At 45.4% G+C, this 12887-nt stretch overlaps 3 protein-coding genes across 3 annotated transcripts in view; 2 read left to right on the forward strand and 1 right to left on the reverse strand.

The window, feature by feature from the left end:
• Positions 1 to 12887, reverse strand: part of LOC309549119 (uncharacterized protein) — a 2919967-nt gene that overhangs the window by 2260114 nt on the left and 646966 nt on the right. The gene's annotated exons all lie outside the window — the stretch shown is intronic.
• The window catches only part of LOC309549117 (uncharacterized protein), a 4285597-nt gene that overhangs the window by 2149453 nt on the left and 2123257 nt on the right, over positions 1 to 12887 (forward strand).
• Positions 21 to 12887, forward strand: part of LOC309548673 (uncharacterized protein) — a gene marked incomplete at both ends in the record, with an annotated part of 42776 nt that continues 29909 nt past the window's right edge. The window contains 2 exons of the mRNA XM_082248635.1: positions 21 to 56; positions 2849 to 4027. Of these exons, the coding sequence (XP_082104761.1) occupies positions 21 to 56; positions 2849 to 4027 (1215 nt within the window). The remainder of the gene's footprint in view (positions 57 to 2848; positions 4028 to 12887) is intronic.

Raw genomic sequence — 12887 nt, forward strand, 5'->3', positions numbered from 1 at the left:
TAGACTTAGACACCTGGGGTATGTGCTTCGGGTCTTCTGCCACTTCCTTGGGTCTAGTAAGATCTCTGACAGAACAATTCTCCCGGGGTTACTTGCTCTGTTATTTGCTGGCTGTGCCGGGTGGAGGGATATGTCTGTATAGTCTCACAGCCAAGTCACTGAGTGCAGTCTCAGGAGATGGGAGGCAGCGGTGTGGGACCTCTGCAACTTGTTTCATGTGAACATTTAGAGTGGGTGTAAACCCTCCGTATACCCAGTGAAGTGACTGTCCTCAGGGGATACATAGAAATGAAACAAATCCTCCTACATAAGTTGTACCCCTTTATCTGCATTCCTCTCTTTACAAAGTCCAGAATTTAGACAGTTTGTCTGAGCAGTCAGAAAAAAGGGGACGGGAATGTAAAGTTACAGCTTTTCCTTAATAGAGACTGCTATGTCATGTTAGTTTTTGGCTGGGCTGTACTTAGCTCAGACTGATTGTTCAGTTTTTCGCCTGGTTTTTCCCTAAGCTTAAGCGGAGCTGTGATTTCTCACTGTGGCCAGTAGATGTCACCGCTATCACTGGACATAGTATGACATTTCACCAACCAAACTAAAATGATAATAAACCCCAAACCAAAAATGTCACACATTGCAGCTTACCGATCATTGGATGTGGTGGCTGCATTACTTTTCTTTTTAAGGCTTTTTCCCCTCTGTTTTCACCTGGTCACACCTTCTGTATTAGAGCGCCACCACTCTGGAGACAGCAGCGTTATTAGTCTCGGGGGGGGGGGGGCGGAGAGTGTTAGATGTATTATAAGATTTAAAAACAGTAACAAATTGAAGCCAAACTCCATCTCACACTTTATAATCAGTTACAGCAAACTGTTTTTTCCTTTGGGATAAAAGTTTTACAAGAATAAATAAAAGCTGATCGTTGTAAGCACCCCTGTCAGTGGTAAATGGTCTGCCCCATCCCACTAACTGATACATTCTGCTTTAGAGTTGGGGCTTTTATAGAACAGATTTACTGGCCAGATCACCAGATGAACATATAAGAAATCTTAAAAAGGAAAACTAACATCAAATCGAAGAATCGATAAGCTGCAATATAATAAATATTTTCTTTGGGTTTAATGTCTTACATTAAGAATATTTATATTTCTGTCAGCCAATCCAGTAGGAGGTTTATGTCACTGGTGCATGCTGGGGGAGGAAATAAATATTTGGGACAGGCCATGTGCTCGCTCTCTTCCCCTGGGATGAGGTGTAGGGAGGGGCTGCTGGATGGAGCTCTACTGTTTGGTCCATTAGCCTGTTTTGGGGCCTAACATGTGCTGAAGTGGTTGTGAAGCTGTCCTGCCTGGTCTGGAGGAAGCTGTGCCAAGGAGGAGACCCAGGGGAGGCCCCTTGCTAGAAAGAGTCATGAAGAAGACCAGTCTCTAAGGAGGGCCCAATAACCTTTTATGGTCCCGGTATTTATGCCATGGATTCAGCCCTGGGGTGAACGGTTAGCCTGCCCCTGGCTTTCGGAGGAGTTATGCTGCCTTTTGAATGTCAGAGGGATTCTACATTCATATTACACATTACATACTCCTGACCCCTGCACTATATACTCTGTGTTGTACATTACATACTCCGGACCCCGTTACTATATACTCTATGTTGTACATTACATACTCCTGACCCCTGTACTATATACTCTGTGTTGTACATTACATACTCCGGACCCTGTTACTATATACTCTATGTTGTACATTACATACTCCTGACCCCTGCACTATATACTCTATGTTGTACATTACATAGCAGATTTCTGCTCTCTCCTGTCTACCCACTGCTATGGTGTATATATACACATAATATGGATTCTCTTTTGATACACCCATTTCCTACCAGCTGGACATTTTATATCTGATGATTTGATTGGAGGACAGACTTTTACATGTTGATAATGATGTGATAACTTCCTCAAACTTTGGACACTTAAACAGAAAGTGATAATGAGGGAGGAGTCGGTAACCCAATGATGGTGGTCTTCAGGATCAGTCCAGTCTTCATCTTGGTTGTTCTCCCCCCATCCTCACTCTCTGACCTCTGGTGGGGCTCAGCCCCGCTGTTATTCTTGACTAAATCATGGACTAAATAAGGAAGTGCAGGACTTCTTGTGTTGGGAACATGGCAATAATCCCCTCATCACTGTCACTCCTATAAAGGACAGTTCTCGTTGTTTCCTCACTCTCTGACTAAGGTCCATGAATAAAGAAATGAACTGGTAGGAGATCAGAGGACCCATTTACTAGTCACAGGCAATGGTAGATAGTGAGTAGGTGTCCCACACATCAAGCCATGGCCTGGCGTAAGTCCAGACTGAGACTGCCATTTACTATCATACAACAGGTCTTGACTTGATGTGTGGCTCCTGGGACACCTAGTGACCCTCTACCATTTACTGGTTACCTTGAGGGGGGAATTGTAAGATCCTCAGAGACAGAGCTGCCTGATGTGGGCAGAGTCCTGGTTTAGGGGAACCAATCTACTGATGTCTAGTAATAATCTTTGTATTTCTATTTTAGTACATGGATGGGAGATGAGGAAAACCTCAGAGGATTGTCTCACTTTGTCTCCAGACTGTAAAGTAGAAGATCAGGACATTACACAGTATAGTCCAGGAGAAAAGCCGGCTACCTCAAATGTCCATCCGGCACCACACAGTGTAGATGGACCATCGTATTCCTCTTATCCTGAGGAACCTCAGACTGTGAGGGACAGTGCCGGACCATCGTATTCCTCTTATCCTGAGGAACCTCAGACTGTGAGAGACGGGGCCGGACCATCGTATTCCTCTTATCCTGAGGAACCTCAGACTGTGAGAGACGGTGCCGGACCATCGTATTCCTCTTATCCTGAGGAACCTCAGACTGCGAGGGACGGTGCCGTCCTTACAACAGATAAGAGGTTCTCCTGTACTGAGTGCGGGAAGTGTTTCCATTTAAAATACCAACTTAATGTGCATAAAAGATCTCACACTGGTGAGAAGCCATATTCCTGTCCTGAGTGCGGGAAATGTTTTGCATACAAGTCCAATTTTTCCAGACATCAGAGAACGCACACTGGTGAGAAGCCGTATTCCTGTCCTGAGTGCGGGAAATGCTTTCCATCACAGTCCCATCTTTCCATACATCAGAGATGGCACACTGGTGAAAAGCCGTATTCCTGTCCTGAGTGCGGGAAATGTTTTACACAGAAGTCCGATCTTTCCAAACATCAGAGATTGCACACTGGTGAGAAACTGTATTCCTGTCCTGAGTGCGGGAAATGTTTTACACAGAAGTCCGCTCTTTACACACATCAGAGATTGCACACTGGTGAGAAGCCGTATTCCTGTCCTGAGTGCGGGAAATGTTTTGCACAGACGTCCGCTCTTTCCAAACATCAGAGATCGCACACTGGTGAGAAACTGTATTCCTGTCCTGAGTGCGGGAAATGTTTTACACAGAAGTCTGCTCTTTCCACACATCAGAGATTGCACACTGGTGAGAAGCCGTATTCCTGTCCTGAGTGCGGGAAATGTTTTGCACAAGCGTCCGCTCTTTCCAAACATCAGAGATCGCACACTGGTGAGAAGCCGTATTCCTGTCCTGAGTGCGGGAAATGTTTTGCAGAGAAGTCTTATCTTTCCACACATCAGAGATCGCACACTGGTGAGAAGCCGTATTCCTGTCCCGAGTGTGGGAAAGATTTTTCAGAGAAGTCCACTCTTTCCACACATCAGAGATTGCACACTGGTGAGAAGCCGTATTCCTGTCCTAAGTGCGGGAAATGTTTTTCACGGAAGTCCGCTCTTTCCACACATCGGAGATCTCACACTGGTGAGAAGCCGTATTCCTGTCCTGAGTGCGGGAAATGTTTTTTAGAGAAGTCCGCTCTTTTCACACATCAGAGATTACACACTGGTGAGAAGCCATATTCCTGCCCTGAGTGCGGGAAATGTTTTCCACAGAAGTCCAATCTTTCCAGACATCAGAGATCTCACACAGGGGAGAAGCCACATTCCTGTCCTGAGTGAGGGAATTGTTCCTCACTGAAGTCCTTTTTTCCTGTACATCAGGGGTCCCACACAACCCTCGAGGTGTATTAGTGCCTTGGGTGCGGGAAATGTCTTCTATATGAATGTTGGTGGACATGTGGGGTAGAAGCACACCTTGATATACTGTATAAAAAGTGGTTGAAAAACACAGGGGGATTGTCAAACACTCGCCCAGCGCTTAAAAACTGAGAGTAAAAACCACATAACCATAAAAGACTCGATATAAATTAACATTAGCAGCTACTGTAAAAAAGAAGCAATCTAAAACATAATGTAATAAATACTAGCAATGTCCAGCATGAATCACATTCAGCAGCGCTTAATATGTATTCAACATATCCTGATCATATAGTCCTCATGTGAGTGTTATACCAACAAAACAGTCTCTATTCAAACAAAGGCATGTATTCCTCAAATATTCGGTGTTCCCGGTGCTCTGAAATACTTAATCCGGTATAAGCCTTCACCACACCATCAGTGACCCCTTAGGAGTGGGCACTCACCAGAGATAACATGGAAATACGCCTGTAAGCATTGGTTGCTTGAACCCTTGATACTCCGGACCACCTCTGCTCACACCAGAAGGACTCCGCTTACCAGTCTCAGTCGGGGATCAGCTCATAACCATATAAAATTGGAAAAATAGGAGGCACAATAGTGTGATACCGTTTCACAAAGCTTTATTTAGTACCCACTCTTTCACATACTCGTTCCTCTTACCCCCAAAATACCCCTAGGAATGTGCCTATAATGAACAGATTTGCTCCTTTGTCCAATGAGATTAGGGAGCCTGATCGCTACATGACAACTCATCCTCAGAATGGGGTAGTGCCCCCGAATCGGCAGGGTGGATGGTCAGGAGACCCAGATGCACATTCATCACAGCAACAAGACCAATATTCTAGGGGAGGGGATAGACAACATCAGAATGTACCTTATACTTCTAACCAGCGTTTTTTTCCCGGGGTTACCCCCAAGGTAAAAAGACGAAAAAACACAAAAAAAGGGGGGCAAGAGGGGGGAGGAGACTCCGTCAGAAAAAGGAGGCCTCTTTAAAGGATGGAGGTCTCTTTAATCTCAGCTCTGCCCCGATTTCCAATGACGAAAAATGTGTTTTAAATAGGGGGCTGAAATATGCACCCCCAAAACAGCTGGATAAATTCGGTACTTTTATTGACCTCCAAAAATATGTCAGGAAGGTCAATATAAAGAGGTATCTAGCCACCAATCCTATAAAGTCTAAATCAGAGTACGTTATGGGTATCAAAAACACCAATTTTTCCAATGCCTCTACGTTCAATCCCCCTGGTGCAGTAGCACCTGCTGTGGCGGTGTTCAGGGACTTGGTCGCCAAGGATATAGACCAACTCCAACTGAACAAATGTGGGATGAGTCTTGCCTTTAACAGAGGCTTAAAGTCTCTTAAAGAACGTAAGGACATAGTCGTGAGGCCTGCTGACAAGGGCGGCGGGATAGTCATAATGGACACCGCCGCCTATGATACGGAAATGCTCAGACTTTTGTCGGATAGGGAGACGTATCTGCCTTTAAGAGGGGATCCTACACTCAGGTACAAAAAGGAGCTGGTTAGCTTGGTGAATGAGGGTTTTGTTAGGAAACTCCTCACTAAGAAAGAAAAGGCATTTTTGGTGCCTTCCGCTCCAAGAGTGCCCGTTATGTATTTTTTGCCCAAAATACATAAGGATCCAGTTTGCCCACCCGGGAGGCCTATAGTTAGCGGTATCGATTCCGTTACCTCCCGGGTGGGCAAATATATTGACCATTTTCTCCAACCCATAGTGGTTAAGTTGCCCTCATACCTACGAGACTCCACGCAGGTGATTAACGAGCTTAGTCGTATCACCTGGCAAGAGAATTATATATTGGTTACAGCTGACATTGCGTCACTGTATACCATAATATCGCACCAACATGGTAGAGAGGCAGTGTCTCACTATTTGGGACTTGAGAACCTTTTGGGTTTTCAGAGGGATTATATCATCTCCCTCTTGGACTATGTCATGACCAGGAACTATTTTTGGTTCAATGGAACTTACTATTTGCAGAACAGGGGGGTGGCCATGGGCGTGAAATTCGCGCCCAGTATGGCCAACCTGTTCATGGCCAAGTGGGAGGAGGATGTCGTCTGGGGTGTGCCTAGGCCGGAGCTTGTGCTCTGGCGTAGGTACATAAACGACATCCTCTTCCTGTGGGATGGCACAGGGGAGTCCCTGAGTCAGTTCATGGATACCCTTAATGGTAACCAAAGAGGCATAAGTCTGACCTACGAGTCGAGTAACAAGGAGATTCATTTTCTCGACTTGAGGATCCATATAGAGGAGGGTCAAATTGTTACTTCCACTTTTTTTAAGCCGACTGACAGGAACGGATTCATAGATACCACCAAAACAGTCTCTATTCAAACAAAGGCATGTATTCCTCAAATATTCGGTGTTCCCGGTGCTCTGAAATACTTAATCCGGTATAAGCCTTCACCACACCATCAGTGACCCCTTAGAAGTGGGCACTCACCAGAGATAACATGGAAATACGCCTGTAAGCATTGGTTGCTTGAACCCTTGATACTCCGGACCACCTCTGCTCACACCAGAAAGACTCCGCTTACCAGTCTCAGTCGGGGATCAGCTCATAACCATATAAAATTGGAAAAATAGGAGGCACAAGCTCCGGAATTAGACCAAGACCTCAATGACTACCCGCTAATCGGTTAGGGTACATATAGGGAACAGTGTGCAGTGTGTCTGTGTCCTCTGTTGAAGTCGCATACGACGAAACGCGTCAGAACACAGGCACGCTGTTTCCCGGGTAGTCATTGAGGTCTTGGTCTAATTCCGGAGCTTACCCATAAGTCATACGGAGAGATCCTGTGCAGGAACGGTGAGCAGGCCATCACATCGTGATTACCTAATTACAGGCTTGAATATTTTTATCTTGATGTAAGCAGATTGGATGTGGGGGTTGTTTTATGTGAAAGAGTGGGTACTAAATAAAGCTTTGTGAAACGGTATCACACTATTGTGCCTCCTATTTTTCCAATTTTATATGGTTATGAGCTGATCCCCGACTGAGACTGGTAAGCGGAGTCCTTCTGGTGTGAGCAGAGGTGGTCCGGAGTATCAAGGGTTCAAGCAACCAATGCTTACAGGCGTATTTCCATGTTATCTCTGGTGAGTGCCCACTCCTAAGGGGTCACTGATGGTGTGGTGAAGGCTTATACCGGATTAAGTATTTCAGAGCACCGGGAACACCGAATATTTTAAGAATACATGCCTTTGTTTGAATAGAGACTGTTTTGGTGGTATAACACTCACATGAGGACTATATGATCAGGATATGTTGAATACATATTAAGCGCTGCTGAATGTGATTCATGCTGGACATTGCTAGTATTTATTACATTATGTTTTACACCGTGATATACACTTCAGATATACTCCATGGCTGATCTTCATTATGTAAGAAACACTTCATAAGGAGATCAGAGATCACCAAAGACATGGATGAAGTGTTGTCCCGTGTCGGCCATTGATAGCAGGAGAAAAAAAAATGGAGTCCTTACCTTTCATTGGCTGAGTACATTTTGTGCGGAAAGATTTCACAAACATTTAAAGGTCTTTTTTTTAAATAAATGTGTGATTTTCTATAATCGTCAGCTCCATCTAGTGACCATAATGTGTTATTTCGCTTTTTTTAATTGAGGTATTTTGGGACAAATACTGGATTATGGCCTCTAGATGGAGCTGAGGATTCTCTTCATAGGCCGCTATGAACTGAATGTACAATCTGATCAATGTACTGTACTCACGTTGTCACTGGGGGTGTTGAAAATGATCGGCGCATCGCCATGCAGCCTTTTCCGATTCGGTTACGATGCGGAACCCAGAATAATTGCGGTTGTGCGTGACGTCGTCCTGGCTCCTCCCCCACCCCCTCCCCCCACAGAAGTGTCATTGCTGGATTAACAGCCGTTGGCCTGGCTGCGTCCGGCGCTGTTCCCCTCTCATTGGAGGGTGTTGCTTCAGGAGGCGGGCGATGCAGAACATCAATGTGCCGCCCCCACGCTCTCCGCCTTTCCTCGGGATTTGTATCTCTGTCACCTCCCCCATGGGCGGGTGTAGTGCCGCTCGGCGCAAACATCATCATCACATCCCTGGGATGAGACACAGAGTCTGCTTCAGGAAATGAGCTGCGAGGGGAGGGGGAGGGGTAATAGACCAGCCTGCCATGTTTAATGTAAGTGAGGGGTGAGTGCATAGAAGTGGCCCATCCCCTTCCTCTGCTGTACCTCCAGTCTGTGTACTGTGTGTGCCTATCACATTGGGGCCTTAGTTGCTGCCAAAAGACTCCCCAATGATTTGTTAAAGTGATACTAAAGGGTATTATTATTCTTTTCTGTAAAATAAAGAAAGATATCATACTTACCTGCTGGTCGTCTCCTGTACCATGTCTGTAATCTCTGACCGTCTCCTGTACCATGTCTGCAGTCTCTGACCGTCTCCTGTACCATGTCTGCAGTCCCTGACCATCTCCTGTACAGTATATGCAATCTCTGACCATCTCCTGTACCATGTCTGCAGTCTCTGACCATCTCCTGTACCATGTCTACGGTCTCTTACCGTCTCCTGTACCATGTCTGCAGTCTCTGACCGTCTCCTGTACCATGTCTGCAATCTCTGACCGTCTCCTGTACTATGTCTGCAGTCCCTGACCATCTCCTCTACAGCATCTGCAATCTCTGACCGTCTCCTGTACCATGTCTGCAGTCTCTGACCATCTCCTGTACCATGTCTACAGTCTCTGACTGTCTCCTGTACCATGTTTGCAATCTCTGACCGTCTCCTGTACTATGTCTGCAATCTCTGACCGTCTCCTGTACTATGTCTGCAATCTCTGACCATCTCCTTCACCATGTCTGCAATCTCTGACCGTCTCCTGTATCATGTCTGCAGTCTCTGACCGTCTCCTGTACTATGTCTGCAGTCTCTTACCATCTCCTGTACCATGTCTGCAGTCTCTGACCTTCTCCTGTACCATGTCTGCAGTCTCTGGCTGTCTCCTGTACAACGTCTGCAATCTCTGACCGTCTCTTGTACTATGTCTTCAGTCTCTAACCATCTCCTGTACCATGTCTGCAGTCTATATATTTTTTCCTTTATATATATATAATATACATACATATACACCCTATTTATTTTTATAAAACACAGTATTGCCGCGCTATAGGAAATAAATATATAAACAGTTCAATTGATCACAAATCTCAAAGGTAAAGCAGCCACACAAAACCTGGAAAATTACAGATTTAAAACACATAAAAAACGAAATGTGGCGCTGAACCCTAAAACATAATATGATGTAAATGAGGAAACAGTCCATGCAGATGTATCTTCACTTTAAAAGAGGCAAGTCCAGAGTGAAACCACCACCAGAAGAGCACTCAACACACCACCACTCCTTACCAGATGGAGTTGACCCCCACAACAGAGATCAATTGCACGTGTGTACAGGATCAGAGATATCCCACTCAAATGTCCGGTTCACAGGCTCAGAGTGTTGATAGAAAAAAGGAGAAAACATCACATAGCGCAGACTGTTTCCAAGAAGTTTATTCCCACTAATTAAGGCCACTTACAGAATCCAGAAGTTTTCCTCGCTTTCATATCAAGAAGCTCCCCTCTGGTTCTGAGGCATTCCTGTTGGCAAACACTCGGTCTGTGGCCGTCCTATCTCCTCCTAGCTACGGCACGCGTCGCCTAGTACGCCTCCCGACGCACGTTTCGACATAGACTGTCGTTGTCAAGGGATGAGGCTGCGGCGCACGCTAGTGCCTTAAAAAGCGACGGAGGAGAAAAAAACCGCCCACCGGAAGTGCGCAATACCCGGAAACCGGATATGCGCTCCACAGTCCAGAACCACCCGGACCGGAAGGAAATAGAGGAGGAGAAAGACATGCTGAAAGGATGATGAGAAAAAAATCAAAAATCATCACTAACATTAACTTAATTAGCAGTCCGCTCCTCCATATCAAATGCCCTAAACTAAAAAAATATTTAAAGCAAGGCATATGCATCAAGGATAAAAACTATCCACCATAGATTAAAAACACAGCCCGAGGAGATAGCGCCACCTGCCGGTGTGGACCAAAGGAACGCTCATAAACATTGGGGAGTCACAATAGCATTACAATAAAATCTGAACAAAATAAAAATATAAAGAAACATAAAAATATTGCACCAAATACATAACAATATTTAAAAACATGTCACAGGATATAAAATCATAAAAATATAACAAATCCAAAACATTGTCACAAATTGCACCGAAGGATAGACACTAAGAGTTATTGATGTGGGCATTCAAATCCCATTCCACGTTAAGGCCTAAGGGGGTATAGCATCTGAGTCTATAAATCCAATTAGTTTCGAGCTTAGAAACCCCCCTTATCATATTGCTTCCCCTCCAGTGGCCTGAAAAGCTATCTATGCCCAAAAATAAGGTCCCACTAGGATCCTTATTATGACACTCGGCATAGTGCCTCGAAAGACTATGCTTGGGGAAGCCCTTGACTATGTTGGCCACATGCTCCTTGAGCCTTACATGAAGCTCCCGAATAGTGCGGCCAACATAGTCAAGGCCGCATGGACACCTCACCAGATAAACCACATATCTTGTGGTACACGTGATGAAGGGCCTAATGGTGAAATCCTGGCCCGCGGTCTCAGATCTAAAGGTATCTATGCGTCTCCTCTTTTTCACATTTAATTTGCAGATAGCACACCTCCTACATCTGTGAAAACCTCCCATCTGCTGAAAAAATGAGACCTTTTTGGGAGGGTCCCGGATGTTGGGAGCTATCTGTAACCTCAAAGGGGGAACACCCCAATAAATAACTTGAGGCTGTGGAGGTAAAAGAGGACCCAACACCCCGTCATTTTTTAGGATGTGCCAGTGACGACGTAAGATGTTCTTTACAGAGAAATGTTGGGTTGAGTATGTGGAAAAAAAGGCGAAATCGAAGGTTTTTTGTGACTCCCTCATTTTCGGCTGTAGGAGGTCATCCCTAGGCCTAGAATCCGCTCTAGACATGGCCTGGATCAAGAGGGATTCATCGTAGCCTTTTTCCAAAAATCTATCCTTCAAAATGGAAGCCTCTCGTAAAAAGTCCTCCCTCCGTGAACAGTTACGCTTCAAACGTAAAAACTGACTGACAGGAACGGACTCCAACCCCGCCTTATGATGGCATCTCTTGGTATCTATGAATCTATGAATATTTATTTTTATACTTAACCTCTTTCTTAGAATAATTGCTTTTACACTTGTTTGAATTATAGGTGTCCGAGTCTGCATCTGCTGGGTCCCCCCCCTTTTTTTAGGACCGATTGGCTTATACCCACCTCAACCCTTGGTTAGACTCCTCCCCTCACTGCGCTCTCATTCCCTTATGGTCACAGGGCCTGCTTTGGTTTGTTACATGTAAGTAGTAGGATCTTATGTATACAATATTTCTAAGGGAGCAATTTGGTGTATTCTTTTTATTTTTTAAGATTTTTGTATTCTAAAATTAGCTTATATTTCTCTTGCGTCCTCCGACAGTCGCCGCCCACTCATACAGTCTTCACCAATGGGGTATTGACTTCCTCTCCTTAGGAGTAGCTAGGCAAAAGACTTGCTAAAACAAAAGCATTTACATAGACACACCCATGGGGGCTGTCCCACTGGTCCAATACCCCCCCTGCAATAGCCATCCCAACTCAGTTTGGTAGCAAGCAGTTAAGTGTATAAGAACCCCAAAAGAGGGGCGGGGGCGGCGACTGTCGGAGGACTCAGAGCAAGGAATTTTACGGTAAGATTTTACAAAAATTCAATTTTTTCTTACGTCCTCCGACAGTCGCCGCCCACTCATACAGTCTTCACCAATGGGGATGTCCCAAAGCAGTGTAGACATGAGGGGCGGGAAACGCAACCATCAGAAAAAGGCAACTCAGTACCCATATCAGAGAAACTAACCTTACCTGAACAGCAAGGGCAACAAAAAAGCTCAACAGGAGCAACAACCCAGGAAAGCAAAAAACCAAGGGGATAAACAACCCCAATAGCCAGGGACCCACACAAAACCTGGGTCCCCTACGGTACTGCCGAGATCTTTGTGGCCAAAGGAGGCATCAGCTGATGCCAGAACATTAATTTTGTAGAATTTGGAAAAAGTGTGCACTGACGACCAAGTCGCAGCCTTGCACACCTGGGCCACCGAAGCCTGATGCCGAAGGGCCCAGGATGTACTCACCGATCTGGTAGAGTGCGCCTTGACAGGGAAGGGTGGTACCCATTCCCTCAACGAATAGGCCTGAACAATTGTCTGTCTGATTCATTTTGAAATGGTCGCCGCAGACGCAGCCATACCCTTCTGAGGTCCCTATGGAAGGACAAAGAGAGAATCCGATTTTCGAAAGGATTCAGTCGACGACAGGTAAACCCTGATCGCCCTGACAACATCCAAAGAATGCAAACCAATCTCTTTAGGATGCTTAGGATTCGCACAGAGCGAAGGTAAGATAATGTCCTCATTGAGGTGAAAATCCGAAACCACCTTTGGAAGAAAGGACGGGTTAGGTCGCAAAACCACCTTATCCCTATGAACCACCAGGTAAGGGGTGCGGCAAGACAACGCCGCCAACTCCCACACTCTGCGAGCAGAAGGGATCGCTACCAGAAAGGCAACCTTTTTAGATAGCAGAGACAACTAAATTTCCCTGATGTTTTCAAAAGGGGAACGTTGTAACAGAACCAAGTTCAA

The sequence above is a fragment of the Pelophylax lessonae genome (assembly GCF_965119305.1).
Source record: "Pelophylax lessonae genome assembly, chromosome: 3".
Taxonomy (NCBI): domain Eukaryota; kingdom Metazoa; phylum Chordata; class Amphibia; order Anura; family Ranidae; genus Pelophylax; species Pelophylax lessonae.